This window comes from Dromaius novaehollandiae, chromosome 2 (assembly GCF_036370855.1).
Source record: "Dromaius novaehollandiae isolate bDroNov1 chromosome 2, bDroNov1.hap1, whole genome shotgun sequence".
In the NCBI taxonomy this organism is placed as follows: domain Eukaryota; kingdom Metazoa; phylum Chordata; class Aves; order Casuariiformes; family Dromaiidae; genus Dromaius; species Dromaius novaehollandiae.
The window spans coordinates 127,888,658-127,905,731 of record NC_088099.1 but is presented as its reverse complement, the minus strand read 5'-3'; the positions used below and the strand labels follow the sequence as shown (position 1 = coordinate 127,905,731).

Sequence of the window (17,074 nt, the reverse complement as noted above, 5' to 3'; positions counted from 1 at the left end):
AAGTGTTAGCTCAAGGTAAAAAATGCTTTTAAGATTTCATGTTACTCTAGCCACTATGTTCTAAAGATAGAAGCAAGGCAAGGTCGGCAAGGTCTTTAGGGAAAAGAAAAGAAAAGAAAAAAAGACTTTTATTGGAGCAACTGACATTTAAGATTTGATACTTATGGGCATACAAGCCCTTATTTGTTTTTTTCCAACTGGAATAATAAAAGACACTATCTATTTTACAACTCTCTACTATTCCATTAACCACACCACACAAGTTAATTACCTCTGGCTAACGTGCCTGGGTATCTTTAATAGTAGAAACCAAATTTTAAAAGTTTCTGGTGAAAGTTCATCAAGCATCTCAGTTATTTCTACATAGACCAATGAATAGTCTACAGAGCTTTTCCAGTAGATGCACAGGAGTACTCTAAAACAATAGGAACAAAACTGTTAGAGACCAGCATGGCCTGCTAAACAGTTCAATCAACTTCTGAAAAATTCCTTTGAGAAGAAAGGGTCTAACTACTATTGAGAAAGTTCTCTCTTTAAATTATTAGAGTATTTAAGAGTTCTACCCTTCTGCACTTGAGCAAAATTCTATTAAAACCATTCTGCATTATTGCACAAAGATATCTTGGACCCAAAAATCAGATCTATATGCTCAGAGTATTTTGAAGTATCACAAATACTGTAAGATAAGCATTTTCATAAAAAAAACCTAGCAAAAAAAAATTTATATTCTTCTAGCCTTTGCAATTATATTTTAACAAAACACAGTGTTATCTCATAGCCAAAATGTCTCATCTAAGAAATAAAATTCTTAGTTCTAGGAGATCAATATATGGGAAAAAACAAGCAAGGTGAAGATAGAACACTTAGTATTTCGATTGCAAAATTAAGATGTTTGGATAAAGCCTTCAGCCAAAAGGGGACATAACAAAGGTCCAACTTCATCTAAAGATTTATTAAATTTAAAGAAACTTTGTTGCTTTAATGAACCCTATTTAATTCCCTTACCAATAAACCCAACTGATTTACTTTTAGAATCACATAGGTTGGAAGGGACCTCCGGAAGTCATCTGTCTAGTCCAGGCGAGGCAGGTCCAGTTACAGCAGGGCCTCGTCCAGTCAAGTTTCAAACACCTCCACAGATGGAGATTCTGCAGCCTCTCTGGACAACCTGTACCTGGTTTTGAAGACCTTCACAGTACAAGATGTTTTCTTTGTATCTTACTGAAATTTCTCATGTTTCAAATTGTGTCTGTTGCCTCTTGTCTTTCTACTGTGTACCTGAGAAGAGTCAAGATCCATTGTCTCTACACTTTCCCATTAGACTGTTATACACAGTGGCAAGATGTTCTCTATGCCTTTCATTCTTAAGGCTGAACAAACGCAGTTCTCTCAGCCTCTCCTTGCACATGATGTAACCCAGTCCCTAACCCTGGTTGCCTCCTGTTGGACTCACTCCAGTACATCAGTGCTCTTCTTGTACTGGGGATCCCAAAACACAGTACTGCAGGTGTCATCTCACAAGCACTGAACAGAGGGAAAGGATCACTTTCTTTAACCTGATGGCTACATTCTTGCCAATATAGCCAGGTATGCAGCTGAAGATATTCAGAAAATCCTGAAGATAATCGCCAGATATGAACATCTATTTTTGTTTCCTCTCCTTCACCACAACTCAACATAATTGTTAAAACAAACAAACAAAAACTGCTTAAGTGTAGACCTTGAAGACCAAATTAATACAGCTCAATTAGGAAATTTCAGCTCAAAATAATTCAGAAAACATCCAAAACTTAAATGCAACAACTTAAAATGAATTCCTCTTCAGTGTTAAAAATGTTTGTATTAGCTGACCAAACAAGTTACAAAGAGCACTAATTTTCTCAGAGAAATGCTAAATCTAAAGACTACTACCTCACACACACAATCAGAAATGCACAGTGGTAGCACCACTTGAAGATAATTCATTGTTCAGATATATACTTAAAAAAAGAAAAAGAAACATGACTGAAATACCAGACCCACTCACATTTTATGTACAAAAGACACACTGCAACTGTAAGTTTCTAAAGTTAAGCATTTAAAATGGGACAGCTTCAAGATGAGAAAAGACTTTCCTGTATTTCATAGGCATGAGCATAGAAAACTGCTTTTCTGGCACAAAATTCCATAGGTATTAGTAGGGACATGCATATATACATATACATATATATATATATATATATATCTCAGGACAAAGTATAATGGATCAAGAATTTTCAGACAAACTACCTCATTTCTAGAATGTTATAAACGTAGAAGAGACCTCACAGAAGTCACCTCTCCTTCTTCCTAACATGAAGCTAGATCAAGTATTAAAATATCCTTTCACTTAAAAGCCTTTAATGTTTTCCACAGCACACTATCTCTGCTTGTTGCCCGTTCCGCTGCTTTTATAATTAGAAGGATTTTCTTCACAGTAGATCTAGATGAATGATTCATGTAAAATTAGTTCTCTTACACTCTCCATTGACACACAAAAAATTCTTTTACTTATTTCAACTTACTACTGTTCTCCTTCCCTAACTTTTACTAAACAAATCTAATTCCTTCAATTTTCCCACACACAAGCCTTGTTTACGAAGCATTTCATTTTTGCTGCTCTTCAGCTGACTCCTTAAAACATTTAGCTATAGAAACATGATACTCAAAAGCACACAAAGCACCAAAGCCTCACAGTGGCATTGTTGAGAAGAATGACTTATCACAACACTTATGTGAATATACCTCAGAGATTTGCTTTTTCTTTGTAACAGCACAATCCCATTGACTCATATTCAGTCTGAATTCGTAACCTAGAGCCCCTTCTGAGTATTGGTTAGCCAGGTAGTCATCATTTATATTTGCATGTTCTCTTCTCCCCCACGCTCCAGTTAAATACTTTGTACCTGTCTTTATTGAATTGTGTTTTGTCGATTTAAATGCTTCTTCAGCTGAAGCTTTTCTATTTACTGTCACCTGTGCATTTTATAAAAATGCTTGTACTCGAATCATCCAAGCTGCTTTTAGAAAGCATGAAAACCAGAACAGACTGTCCTCAAAATACCCTTTGTTACATTCTCTCCGCTTAACAGAACAAAATGCCATTTCTCAGTCAGACAAATAACTTGAAACAAAGTTTGAAACAAAGTAATTCTACTATGACCAAATTATCTGTGTGACTCCTTGACAAGTGGTCTCTGCAGTTAATAGGATAAAAAGTTTAGAATCCACTGATTTAAACAACATTTTCCTTGTTTGCTTATTAAAATGTCACACTAACACAAGTCAAAACTATTTGTGTCATCAGAAGAAAGCACATCTACTGCTCTTCTCTGATGCAATTGTTACCACACAAAGCAGGAAATCATGTTAGTTCCATGTGATTTGTTCTTAGGAAATCCATTTTGGATGCTTTTTACCTAGGTACTTGCAAGTTAATTGTTTATTTATATCTTCTAGAATCACAGACCATTCAGTCCAATAGAGGTTTCCAGATGCCACCTTTTTACATGACAGATACCATGCTTATTCTTCTCCTATCATCTGTAAACATGCTCAAAGTGATTGTCAAACACACAGATTACTTCAGTTGCTTAAACATTTACCCCACTCTCCTTCCCCTCCAAAAAAACACAAATAGTAGAATTCTACTGACTTTCATATATCCAGTACCTAAAAACTACTGAATCTGTCCTTTTTGTTAGGCATGATTTACTGTCCCACTGTTCTTAAATTAAGTATGTGTCATCTATTCGCTGCTTTATTTTTCCATTAATGGGCTCATCCTTTTCTTCATCTTTCTTCTAAGAGATTTATAATACCTTTTCTTAGTGCTTTTCAAACCTGCTAATTTTAACAATGCACCATGATTGGTTTCACTCTTGCATGCTTGCCCCTTTCTTTTATATTGAGCTTTAGCAGTAACTACTTGCTTCCACTTTTTTTTTTTTTTTTTTTTTTTGAGATCTTCAAGTCACTAAACTGCTAGTCATGTAGGCATATTGACTTCTACTGTACTTCCTATATTTTTTTCCATATTGAAACAGCTTGCCACTGTAAACTTACACTTTCTCCTAGAAACCTGGAACTCTTCAGCACTCATATGTGAATTATCAGGATACCTTCTGTATTTCTAAATCTCCAATTCTGTTGAAACATGCATCTCTGAAGTCACTATGATTATTACTCTTGGTTTTGTTTTATTTTTTTCTTACCATGAATCAAGAATACCATTCTTCTTATCACATACTCTGGTTGTTTCCAGCCTTGCAACTTGTTCCTTTAAGTCAAAATATAATCTAGCACAGCTATGCCCAAATTACCTCCACTGCTCACTAAAACAGATATCTTCTACATGTTCACAAGCTCTTGGGATCTGTGCTTGCTGTGTTGTTCTCTTCAGACCACAAGAACATCTTTCTGATATTTCTCTCAACCTGTCATAAGATTCTGTATAGAAATTCCCTTCCTGCTTGTCAGTCTACAGTCCAACATTTTACTCAAGATCATGGAGAAAGAAAACAGACTACAATCATGGAGCTATTTACATAAACGGGGAATGAAATAAGGTTACACAGAAAATCCTATTGTTCTTTTTTTTCAGTTTTGAGAGAAAGGATTTTATGTTTACACATTCTTTTAATGCAAAGTCCAAGCAAACCAAAATTAAGAAGTACAATCTAGTACAACATTCATTACCAAGAGGAAGAGTGAACAGCAGAATAAAGAGATCAGAAACCAAGACTGGTTAACACCACAGTCCTCCAAATAAAGGAATAACAACTGCAAAAGATAGAGTAGCGACACAACTAGTAGTTTACACAAGTATTTTCATAAACGTAGAGGTCTTCAAAATCAAGGTTACTTATTCTCCTACCTCTATAGTGATTCAGGGATGAAATCAAAGAACACAGTTTAACGCTGATCCAAACATCTATTCCAAAAGAAAGTTTATTCAAGTAGTTGATGTGTTTGACATAGTAATTGCTTGTATTCTATTGCTAATTCTGTCAAGTAGGATTTTGTGCAACCCCCTCAGTCACCCTTCACAGATTTTCTGAAATGTCAAGCTTGTAAGACTTCTCAAAGCATGGGCAGCAAAGAACACAAAATTAACAGCGCGTCAGCACAGTAAAATTTCTGCTGGCTCCCCAGAGAGTTCACAACAAACTAAATCATTGTAAATCAAAAAGATGGCAGCCACTGCCTGCCACAGTTCCCAAGTTAAATACGACTCCAAAGCCAATAGCTTCTATCACCTTTGCCAGGCAAAAATCCACACTCTTCTTTGTCCAAACTGGCACACGTCTGTCTTTGCCAGCTCTGGAACAGGTGTGGTAAGAGCTCAAATGCCACAGCTAAATTCATGAGAGGTTTAAGTTCTCCCTTGTGTCAATTCCTGGGACATTTCCTTAAAGCTCCCAAGAACACAGGTAATCCACCTAGTTCTGAAAGTTTTGCTTTATCGTTTTTAATTTATCCTTCTACAGCAAAAATCTCTGTCAGAGTAGCGAGAAAGTTATGCTAGGGCAACACTTTCCTCAAACTGTGGTAGCTCAACTCCTCACAAAATTATCTGTAAATTATCAGGACAGACTCTGCCTCTCAGGGGGCAGTAGCAAGATTATTTGGTGACCAGCTATCTTTTAGAACATAAAGTACTATTTATTCAGAGAAGCAGCATTACAGGGAGCCTCACCAGAAAGTAGTCAGGATATATGTTCATCTAACCTGCCTGACAATGTGCTAGCTTTGCTTTAATACTAGCAAGACTACAGTACAATCAAATCTGCACAGATCTCCCTCTTGAGCACAAACCCCTATTGATTTTTGGATTCCCTATGTCAAGGAAATCACATCATTTAATTTATACCTTTTGTCACCCAGGCTTCTTGAATCCAAAAGTCAAAGTATTTTCTCTCCAAGAGACTTGAAACTTGGAAACATTTCACTGTTGCAGCATTAGAGACTTCCTCATTAGCCAACATTTTCAGTTAAGAATACAATCACTAGTGAATGCACAGTGCAAGACTGGTCAAACTAGAGCTCACAAGTCCAAAATACTGTTCATTGAGCTCTCAGCCCCCCATCTCTTACTAATGCCACTCTAGGGCAAGAAGCATAGTCATGTCAGATAGTTGGATGGGGCAGAAGTATATTAAAAAAGATACAGCGTGTATTTATGTATACATAAGGTATACAGGAGGAGGTTTGGCTGTTGATAACATATTTCAGAATGCATCTCCCAGAATCAAAGTTTGACTACTATGCCACTGCACTAGATATACCTCACAAACATTTATTAACAGATACAAAATCATGTCTCTGTCACCTATCAGCTATCTCACGTGGGAGTAACCTACATTCCTACAGCATGTATGACATTATCACTATTACATTCCCCAAACCAGAGATCTTTTTTTCTGATTCTCCCACAAACAAGGATCATATCCAAAGACAGGCAGACTTTTCAACCACAAGCTCCCACAAAGCTACACTGCATTGAAAACTATTTTGCCTCCTCCACCATGAAAACCTATGTAATTTTTGTAGGTATATGAAAAGTACCTCTCTTAAGTAGTAGTATCACAATATCAGGTGTCTATTTCCAGTCCTAAGCCCATAGCCAGAACTCTTACAACAGCTCTGCCCCTCCCTTGGAAAACTGGAGCCTAGACAGAGTTAAAGTTTAATAAAACTATATGCAAACAAAAACGTGCTTACAATGAAAATGCAAGGCACCCTTAATTATAAGGGTCAATAACAAGTATGAATATGTACATACAGTTGAAAGCAATTAAGGTAGTCAATGAGTATGGTTTTAGTTGATGAATTTTATTTCATAACTGGTGCGGGCAAAGCATATGTGCACTGCATTGCTGATGAGCATAAAGTGTTAACCTGCCACAGTGCAATCAAGTTTAACAGCGTGTCCCTACTCCATGTTTATTATTTCCTCAGAGCTGAGTATATAAACTTTATAAAGGTAAATGAATTAAAAAAAAAAAAAAAAAAAAGAAACACCAAACTGAAGAAAGCTCAACACATACGTTCAAGTGCCTGATCTTGCAGTTCTTCAGCATTCCATTTCTGGTGTTTCAAGAAGTGTTGCATGAGGTGTGCAAAGTTCTAAACAGGTAAGCTGAAAACTAAATGATGAGCTATCTTAAATAAATAACCTCACCTGTGAACAACCCTTAAGAAGGCTTAGAAGTTTAAGAAAAGACAGAAAAGCTGAGCTGGTTGACCCAAAAGGAGATTCAGTACAAGACAGGATGTATTAGGGACAGTGAGCCAAGAGTTTGGTATGATACAGTAGGGAGAAAAAAACATTTCTCTCTGCCAGCAGAGCAGAAAACATATGTGGAAAAATCGGTAAACAGCTTCCTTTTATTTCTGCTGAAGCAAATATTTCATATCTACACCTTCTTTTACCACCAGGACAAGCTATAATGGGTGATTAAAAGCTGGAATGTGGTGGCCATTTCACCTGGAGCAGCAGAGACTCAACTAGCCATGCTCAATTACAGAGTTTCATGATGAAATGAAGAATGTAAAAGAAGGAACAGCAGCTTTGAAATATTACAAACTAGGAAACATGGGTGTCCAAGGCATCTACCTTTGAACTTTCTTAAAAACTTTCCATTTCCACACACCAGAATTCCCTTTTCCTTGTTGAGATGCCCTAAGAAAAGAGTAGCCAATCCTTCTAAACCCCTGCAAATTATAGACTCAATCTTAATCTTGCCTGGTTATCTAAGACGAAGAAAAAGCCAGCTCATGAAAAGGAGTTAAAAATTAATCCCATGAGAGCCCCACTCTTCTATATTACACGAGAAAAGCAGCTGCATCCTAGGAAGAATCAACAATATTTCCTCAGTGACTACTGATAATTCTCTCCCACAGCTGAAGATTTAGTTTACCTAGTAAACTCCATCTTAGCACAGAACTAATGTCGGTCCTATGAAGTAATCCTGGCAGAAAAATCATGCTTTACATATGAGTTACAGGTCACCTCCTCCCCCATTCAAGTTATAATATTCTTCTGTTCCCAAAAAACATCCTGATTTGGAGAATTTTTTGCATGCAGAAGACAGAATTCTTAAAGTGCTCCCTCAAGGTAAACAGTAATGGTGAACCAGAATAGGAGTTGTTATCAGTGTGTAACAACAGTGTTGTTACACCACAACCATGTTGTTTCATACGCGAAGCTGTTACCAGCCTGCTACATATAACTACCAGTCGGAGAGAATATGGCTAGTAAGGACTCTTCAGTTTCTGTATTTTGGTTCTTCCATTCATGCTTTTCTCACTGAAAAGTATCTCAAGGCAAGAATATGAAATTCTAAACACTGTGCAAACAGCCCTGCTTTATAAACAAGAGCCCTCTACGGGAAAGACTTATTTTTAACAGTGTAAGTACTTCTGGAATCAATTTCATGTTACTCTCTAATTAGAAACCTAACTTCAAATGCCAAAAAGCTTTCAAATAGAATAAAGAGAAACAAGGTACAGATGAAAGATGGTGACATTTAAGAAAATTTTACCTACTACAGCCCGTTTTACTATATAATCTACAGAAAAGATGAAAAAGATACTCCTACAAGGTGAAAAGTCCTTTGTTTGCTAATGAATAATCAGGACATTCAAGAAAGCCGCCGTAGAGTATATCCTATTATTAAGGTGAAACCATTTGGAACAAACTCCGAATCTCATAAGCTATCCAGATACTTGACTATCATGATCCTGGGAAAATTTTTCATAACGAAGTTAATAGTTCTCATAGTAAGTTTTAACCAAGGGCCAGAGGAAGAAATGAGGAGAGGAAGAAGGATAAAATGAGTGTATGTGCCGAACTAAAGCTTCAGCAGAACATGTAACAAAACTGTTTCACAAAATACTACGGCCAGGAAAATTAATACCAGGATTTGAATTTGAAGAATCGTTTTTCAATTTTATCTATTTTTGGCTGAATATCAGGTTTTCAATCAGTACTCAGACTGCAGAAGCAGATTAGTCTCTTCCTTCTCATTTCTAATAAAACATGTTAACATCTGGCAACCTAGTTCTACAATGTTATTTTCCCAGACCAGTCCCTAGTTCAAGTCCTGAATGTCAGGCACTTTGTATGTTTCTCTCTTTATAAGGGGACATAAAGGCAGCACATGACTCTCTTAATGAGCTACTTAAAAGAAGTTTCCACCAATCTTTTGTTCTTTTAAGATATTTGAAATTTCATTAGATTCTGTTTGGGGTTTTGTGGGGGGAGGGGGGCACAGGACAGACAGACGGGGTAAATGTTTGTTGGTCTCCCGGTCCGCAAAACGGGATACTATCTCTGCATTCTGCAAGATAATCTAAAACAAAGAGAAATACCGCAAGCTGTGAATTTCTCTATATTTGACTGGAAGGTCAAAGCAACAGAGATGACAACGTTCAGGATAATGATTTTATATCATTGTCTTCCAAAGGCAATGATATGACTGACTTAAAACTCACTAAGAGACAAGGTCGACCTAAAATCAGAACTACGCTATAATTAAACAGCAATCATTGACAATGGTGCACACAAAAAACCCTGTACATTCTAGACCACCATCTGTAAAGGTTTTTTTCCAGATAATCTCATTTCTGACATCAAATCTGCGAATTTAAAGCAAATCCTAATTTTACAAAGAACATTCTAGAAGCCGATACCAAGACATAACATTGTATTCTAACAAAAAGCCTTTTGGAAGGGAGAGATAAAAGCTAGAAGCAGCAAACTACAAAAGGATTTAAACAGTTATCAAGCCTATATCCCTAAATATGGCAGGGAAATGATTTTTCTTCAGAAACTCAGTCCACACAGTTTCCTTGTCCTGTCACCTTATTGGTCACCAACTTCTAATCAAGAAGGAATAAATAAATCTATGTAAACATGTAGCATAAAATTCCTTGGAGGATCTTATTCCAGCAGACTTTTAGAAACAATGTTTACTATACTCTACTATTAGTAACAGTACTTATTAACATATATACAGGAATTTTTCCTGAGGCTGATCAAGCAGTATTTTTAAATAAGCTGAATAAAAAGATGACAAATGACTTGGATTTTGTAATCATCCAAAGAGAAACAGAACTATTTTTTTTAAAAAAACTGCATATGAAAGGATGAGTAGTTAGTATTCTCCACGAGATCCTTTATTACTAAAAATAAGGAGTCTCAGCAATTCCTGCCCTACCACCAATAATTTCTGTCCTTTCTCATCTGACATATTACTACTGCTCCCAGGAAGGCAGATCAACCCTGGTGGTGCTTGGGTTTTTTTTCCCCCCCTTTCTTCTTTCCCCCAGTTTAAAACCTGCTTTTCACTCCAGTGATAGAGGTCACTTCAGAGAAAAAAGTATGCAAGGACTGGCACAGATTCTAGAATATCTTTTGCAAACCTTTAGCTGTCAAAAGGACAGGCAGAAGACAGGTTACCTGACCTTCATGACAAAAGGTTGTTTATTGGCTCTTTTTATTTTATTTTTTATTTTTTTAAACTAACATAATTGTAACAGTTTTAAAGAATGTGTAATATTGTCTCCTCCTCCCCTCAAAAAAAACAACCAAAAAACAACCAAACCATAGCTGGACAGTTCTATTAGTCCTTTGCTACTTCAAAACTACATCAGATGCACAAAAATTTTGTCTCGAAGTACAGATTAAAAGAGCTTTGCTTCCCTCCCCCCAAAAGAATGGGAGCCTGCAAAATACTTGAAAAGCTTTCTTTTCATCTTTTCATTGTAGACCAAGGCTACATAAGAGATATTATTATATCTAACACATTTGTGTTTATTGAACACACCAGCAAAGGAGGAGTTCAGTTTAGAGTTGTGCCTTATTTCTTTCATATCATTGGGGCAATTTAATCGCATCTCCTGTAGGTATAGGCTATATTGGTGAATACTCTGTATTATGTAGCAAAGGTCCACTGGTCTGCAAGTCTTAACTTGATAGAGGCTGAGCAAACAGTTAAGGAAAGTGCTCAATCTACCAAGTTTTAGACATTATTCTAGCTAAGCTGCTTTAGTTTATTAATTATAAACCTACAGAGCTTTCCAAGGTTACAGCTTAACAAGATAACATTCCCTGGCTTTGGCAAATCTATTGTTTTCCTCTTTTCCCCTTCTCAGAGCTTAAATAGCTCGACCCAAAAGCAAGAACAAGATATTATCATAGGCTGAGCAGAAAATATTTACAATCAACTGAAATGACAGCGTTCTATACAATAAATATCCACCCACCTTCATTTTCCTCATTTAAATCATATACAAATCAACATTCAAACTGAGAGGTTTTCAATTTTCTAGTTATGTAGCTGGTGCAGGTATAAGGAAGATTTGCTGATATCCAGGGACATGTATGGAAACTAAAGTCTATTTCTTTTTCTAAAATGAACTTTTCCATTCTAGCTCAAAAATTATGCACTTGCTATACAGCACAGTATTTTCTACAATCCTGCTTTATGTGGTCAGATGCAAAAAACAAACAAGTGAGACTCCTTAGGGCCAAAACCGCAATTTTTATTTTATTTATCTTTACTGACTTACAGGCTACAAATTTTAAACTGCATTTGATTTTCAATTCACTTTAATCTTGCTTTTTTAATTGGCTTTTTAAAACTATCTTGGTAAAGCATGAATAAATTTTGTATTTATCTTATTTTACTGTAGCATGGCTATAGGCCAAAACTAACGTACTACATATCACTACAGACAGATAACTGAAGGTTACATAAAGGACTAAACCACTTAGTGGACAGGGGAAATACTTTTACTTTCCACTCACCCTGGTCTCACTCATGGTATTTGCATTTTTGAGTTTAATGAATGATTAAAGTTTTCATCTTCAGTAGTCTTTCACCAATGGCATCACTAAATATCTCAAGTAGTTTATACCTACCAAAAACTTCATTGTGTTTATATCCCAGAATTGGTTGTAAAAAACTAACTACTTTTTTTTTTTTTTTTAAAGATACTGTTTCTAATATTCCATTTGAAATAACAAAACTTCCTGTCTTATGACCCCCTAATAGCAGGCTATACATGTGCAACACATCACTGAAATTTTTTTATTTGCTGAAGATCTTTTTTTAAGTTACATTAAAAATAGTTTAGAACTTTTCTGGACAAAGCAGTCAATTCAGTAAAGAGGAAATGATTTCCAAATGACTAAATAAAAGTGTCGCAAATACTGAAAAAATATTAAGCAATAAACAGTTGTTCTGAGAGCAGCTGGAAACACAGAACTTCCTTTGAGAATGTAAGAGCAGGTAAAGAATAAAAACAAGGAAGCTCAGCTGAAAATACAGGAAAAAAATACATTTTTTCTATACAAAGTGTCATATTCTGAATTAACATCTTTCCCTAAACCCCCAGATATCAACTGTTCATGTCTTCAGCTTGAAACATGCACTTTATCCATAATGCTGACTTTTTAATTACTACTATCCTACCTTTCCCCTCCTTGCACTTTTAATACCAGGTTCCTTGAAAACCTGAATCCCAAACTGACATTTTTGAACACAAACATGTCTATGAAAACAGTTTTAAGGGTGCATTTTATCACCGGAATATCTTCTGTTCTTTTCATGTAAATTAGGCACATGAGGTTTGTACAAGAAGATATTCAAACCTGATTAAATACAGAGCTAATGTAATTAATGACACAAAAAGCTTTAATAGAGAGTGCAGAATGTTAGCCTTCACCATGCGTTTGATTAGGACTTTATTTTCGCCCTTGAAAACTGCCTGTTACGTAGGCCACCATCAAAATACATGCACACATCAAAATAAAACATACTACTTTAAAAGTTTGTTCCAACAGTAAGATTTGATTTTTTCCTGCAAAATATCTGTCCAGAAAGGCACTTAATAAAATAAAAACTCACGTGCTAGATGGCAATGCAGAATTCATGTTACAGTTAGATATTGCCCAGAAATTTATCACAAAACACAAGCCACTAGCAATACAGAAACTTCCCACAAGTTTCATCCCAACCTTTTTAGGCAGCAGGGTAGGGGATGGGGAAGATTTATACAAGCCACTAAAACCTCAAGAAAAACTGCTTTACGTTATGCTCTCGGTACATTTTTATGTTATCTAGAGCTTTAAGGTTTAAGACTACAAGTGCTATTCCAAATTTTCTTAAGCAAATACATTCTATACACCACTCACAATTTTCCAAAACTACTACTGTTTTTCATGAAGTAGTTGCACAAGCTTGCCCTTTTTTTCTGTAAATAATCTTTAAAAATATGATTTTCCATCAAGATTTTTGTTAAAAGAAAAAAAATAGCAATTGATTAAAATCAGGTAAACCAAATTTAAATCAAGCCAGTGATGAACTAGCCAACACTTTAGACAATGCAGTGGGTTAGAAAACAAAACTCAAGATCTCACCAACACCAGCTTCTATTTTTCTGGAGGGAAGGAAAAAAAAAAAAAAAGAAAAGAAAAAAGTCACAGAAAACTACCATTAAGGAACATTAATGCAGATGAAGATCACAATAAATTTAAATTCTGCATGTTCTGCTCAAAAACCCAGGCTTTACAAGTCATTATGCATCAACTGAACTGCAGTAGTTGTTGAAGTGGACATTCATTGCCCATAGCAAAAGGAGGTAATTTGATACAGTTTCAAAACTTTCCTTGCAGCCTGATCAAAATTGGCTAAACTCAAACTTTAAGTTAATCAAAGAAATTTCAGTGGGTCTGTACAAGAATATAATTAACCTAGGACACATACAATTCTGTACAAAATTACAGCACTTCAAAAAGTGATTTAAAATTTGTGTATCGATGTATCATTTTTAAAGAGAAAAATCAGTATATTTATAGCTACCAAAACATTTATCTATCCTGCTTTAACCACAAATTTCAGGGTGCTTAAGGATCAGTATCAGCAAATTTCTTGGGAAAAGCTGCCCTACAAAAATACTAGATAACTAGCATTTGTCCACTCAGCCTAACATTTAATATTTTAGAATTAAAATTTTAAGATTAAAATTATGATATTTATTATCTTTAAGTCTTGGACCAGGCTATTGTCAAAGGTCACATACAAGTGATTTTTTCCAAATTATTAGTGTTGTTAACTTTCACACTTTAAATTAAACTTTTGAGTCATTGATTTTTTTAAACAAATGTTGGACCTCCAGTAAAATAACAGTGAATGATGTTAGTGTGATATGTCAACTTATTTAATTGTAATAATCCTTTCAATTTCTCAACTCGTTTCTTGATGTCAGGTTCATTAACTCTCCAGATACAGGCTGAATTTTTAAATTATTTTATTTATATAAGTATCACTTGAAGGTATCAGACTAGCTATTTAAACAGTTTAAGAAAACCTCTACAAAGCCATACTTCCCATTCTATTGCTCATCTTTAGGATAATGGGAACAAGAATTCTGTCAGAAGGTTATATGATTGTAAAGATACAAACAACAACAGACTCCATAATTTTCCTTGAATCTCTCATCAAAACACCACAAAACATCATTAAAAAAAAAACCACAGAAATCTTGCAGCCAGTATTTCTAAAATGAAAGCAATTACAATACTAGACTTACCACTGCCGTGTTTTCAGGAAAAGAGTACTACCTCAACACATTATTATTATTTGCCTTTCAGACGGCATTTATCATTCACATATTTTAAACAACCTTATTTAATTTGTAATCACCATTTCCTTTTTACAATGGGAGCAGCAGGAACGACTGTGAGGCAAGCCGTACAAGGTCATTTAATAGGCCAGAGATAGCAGCACAGCACAGGTTTACAGAGTCCCAGGGAGTGTCTCCTTAAAGTTTAAACGGTCATTTCTCCAGGATTTTTACACAGTTCTAAACAAGACTTTGCTTAATAAATTATTGCTTCTGTTTTGCAGCTTTGCTTGTTAAAGTTTGAACACTAAAAAAAAAAAAAAAACTACAAAATACATTTGCCAGATAGACTAACCTGTCTTCATCAGCTCTATCTTATCTAAACTGCTACTAAATCAAGAATGTTCTGTACAGTATGTTCTTGATCCCATTTCATTTTAATAACTCAAAAAGACATACAATGCTTTTTTATTCTTCCAAACTTCATCAGCAAATTTTTACCCAGTAAGGTTCAATGTTCTAACATTTTACTTCTCATTATCAATGCTAAATCCAGCATTGATCCCAGGCTAATCGGGGTACAAATCTATTTAATTTGATTCATTTTGTACACTCCTTTTGTGCTGTTCCATTAGTAGTAACAAAACCAATGTAAATTATACTGGACCAAAATGAAAAAAAAGAAGAGAGAGAGAGAGAGAGAGAGAGAGAGAGAGAGAGAGAGAGAGAGAGAGAGAGAGAGACAAAAAAAGCAGCTGCTTGAGGAGGAAAGCAGAAGTATTAGATCACCCAGATCCAAATACAACATCGAAAATTATAAAATTTAGCAAAACACCCCAACTCAATTACAGGTGAAATAAGCACAAACAGGGGCCATGGCCACAAAACCAACTGATCTTTTGTCCTGCCCGCGTCCTAGGCGTGTCACAGAATAAATCACCGCCCATTCAGAACAACACAGTGAAAGCGATCCATTCTTTCAGAGCAATTTCTACAGTTACTATTTAAAAACACCTTCGGAGAAGGTATAAATAAATAATTCAGGTGGAAATACCTGTCGAACAGCAGGATGTTTCATGCTACCGTACCTACCTACAGCAACCCCATCCAACCACGCCAAACCGGACATTAGCTGTCCACAGGACTGAAACCATACTACAATCTCATTTTACAGAGAGAGGGAGAGGGAGAGAAAGAGAGAGGGGACCTCACAGACAACACTCGCACGCTGCTTGAGATAAAACGTGTCTCTTGCAACCACCCTGTGCTCGAGGAGAATTAGCAGAGCCGTAACCTCAGTAACTCTGGGAAGGTGAAGCTGCTGGCCACATCCTTCAACGCCGTCCTCACGATGGACCGGGGAGGCCACCCCGCCGCGTCGGGCGACCTGGCCGCCAGAGACGGGGAACCGCCACCTCCCCAGGAGCAAACAACGCCCCGGCGCCCCGAGATCCCGCCTGGGCGACGGCTCTCCTCGCCCTCCCCTCGCCTCCAACCCCCCCCCCCCCCGGGGGCTGCATCGCTACCGGACCTCTCATCAGGGCGAGTCGCCCTCGCCGCCCGCAGGCGCCCCGTCCTTTCCCCACGGGCTCTCTACCCTTCCCGCCTCCTCCCTCGCCGAGCGGCCCTGCCCCGTCCGCCCTCCTTCACCCGCTGCTCCCTCCTCCCTTCCCCTCGCCACAGCCGGGCCCGGCCTCGCCCTTCACAGCCTCCCTCTGCGGCTACCAGCTCCATCCCGCCGCCGGCACCCAGCTCTGCCCTACTTCCCCCGCAGCCCAGCCCCGCCGAGCGGCAGGCGACGCCCCCCATCCCGAGCGCGCCCCAGAGCCTCACCGCCACCGCCCCCTCAGCCGCTGCCCCAGCGGGGGCGCACCCCGCCCCGACGGCCCCGCTCCCCCCGGCCTCCCTCCCGCCCCGGGAGCGGTTCCCCCCAGCCCCACGACGCCGCTGCCCGGGCCCTGGCCCTGCCGCGGCGCGCCGGCGCTCTCCCCCCACTCCTGCCCGGCTCCGCCGCAGGCTCCTCACCTGCATAGACGCCATGATGGATCCACCCCCCCCACCCCTCTGCGCCGCCGGCCGGACCCACAGAGATGCAGCGCCGCGCGCCCGTCTCCTCCCCGCCCTCGCCGGTCACGTGGGAAGCGCTGCCTGCGGCCCAGCCGCGCATGCGCCGGGGACAGGGCAAGCGCCTCGCGGCCGCGGCGACGAGGCCCTTGTTCTTGGGCTCGGCGCCGCGGGCTGCCCTTGCCGGCTGCTGGCCGCAGCGGAGCGGGGTTTCCCCGCGGAGGGGGGGCTGTAGGGGACAGGCTGCGTAGGGAGCCAGCCTGGGCCACCCCGGCCAGCCCGAGCACGCTGCAGGAAGGAGCCGTGGAAATCCGGCCCCGTCGCCCTGTGCCGCGTCACGCGGGGGGGGGCGGCGGCC

General features: G+C 38.5%; 1 protein-coding gene across 4 annotated transcripts in view; it reads right to left on the bottom strand.

Moving 5' to 3' along the window:
- The window catches only part of UBE2W (ubiquitin conjugating enzyme E2 W), a 34,814-nt gene extending 17,763 nt beyond the window's left edge, over positions 1-17,051 (bottom strand). For 2 of the 4 annotated variants that reach the window (XM_064507394.1, XM_064507392.1), the window contains exon 1: positions 16,378-16,476. In XM_064507394.1, the coding sequence (XP_064363464.1) occupies positions 16,378-16,461 (84 nt within the window). In that variant the 5' untranslated portion in view covers positions 16,462-16,476. Of the gene's footprint in view, positions 1-16,183; positions 16,273-16,377; positions 16,477-16,677 lie in introns of those variants that run through there. The other 2 variants (XM_064507393.1, XM_064507395.1) reach the window with 2 other exon arrangements.
- Between the last annotated feature and the right edge of the window lie 23 nt (positions 17,052-17,074).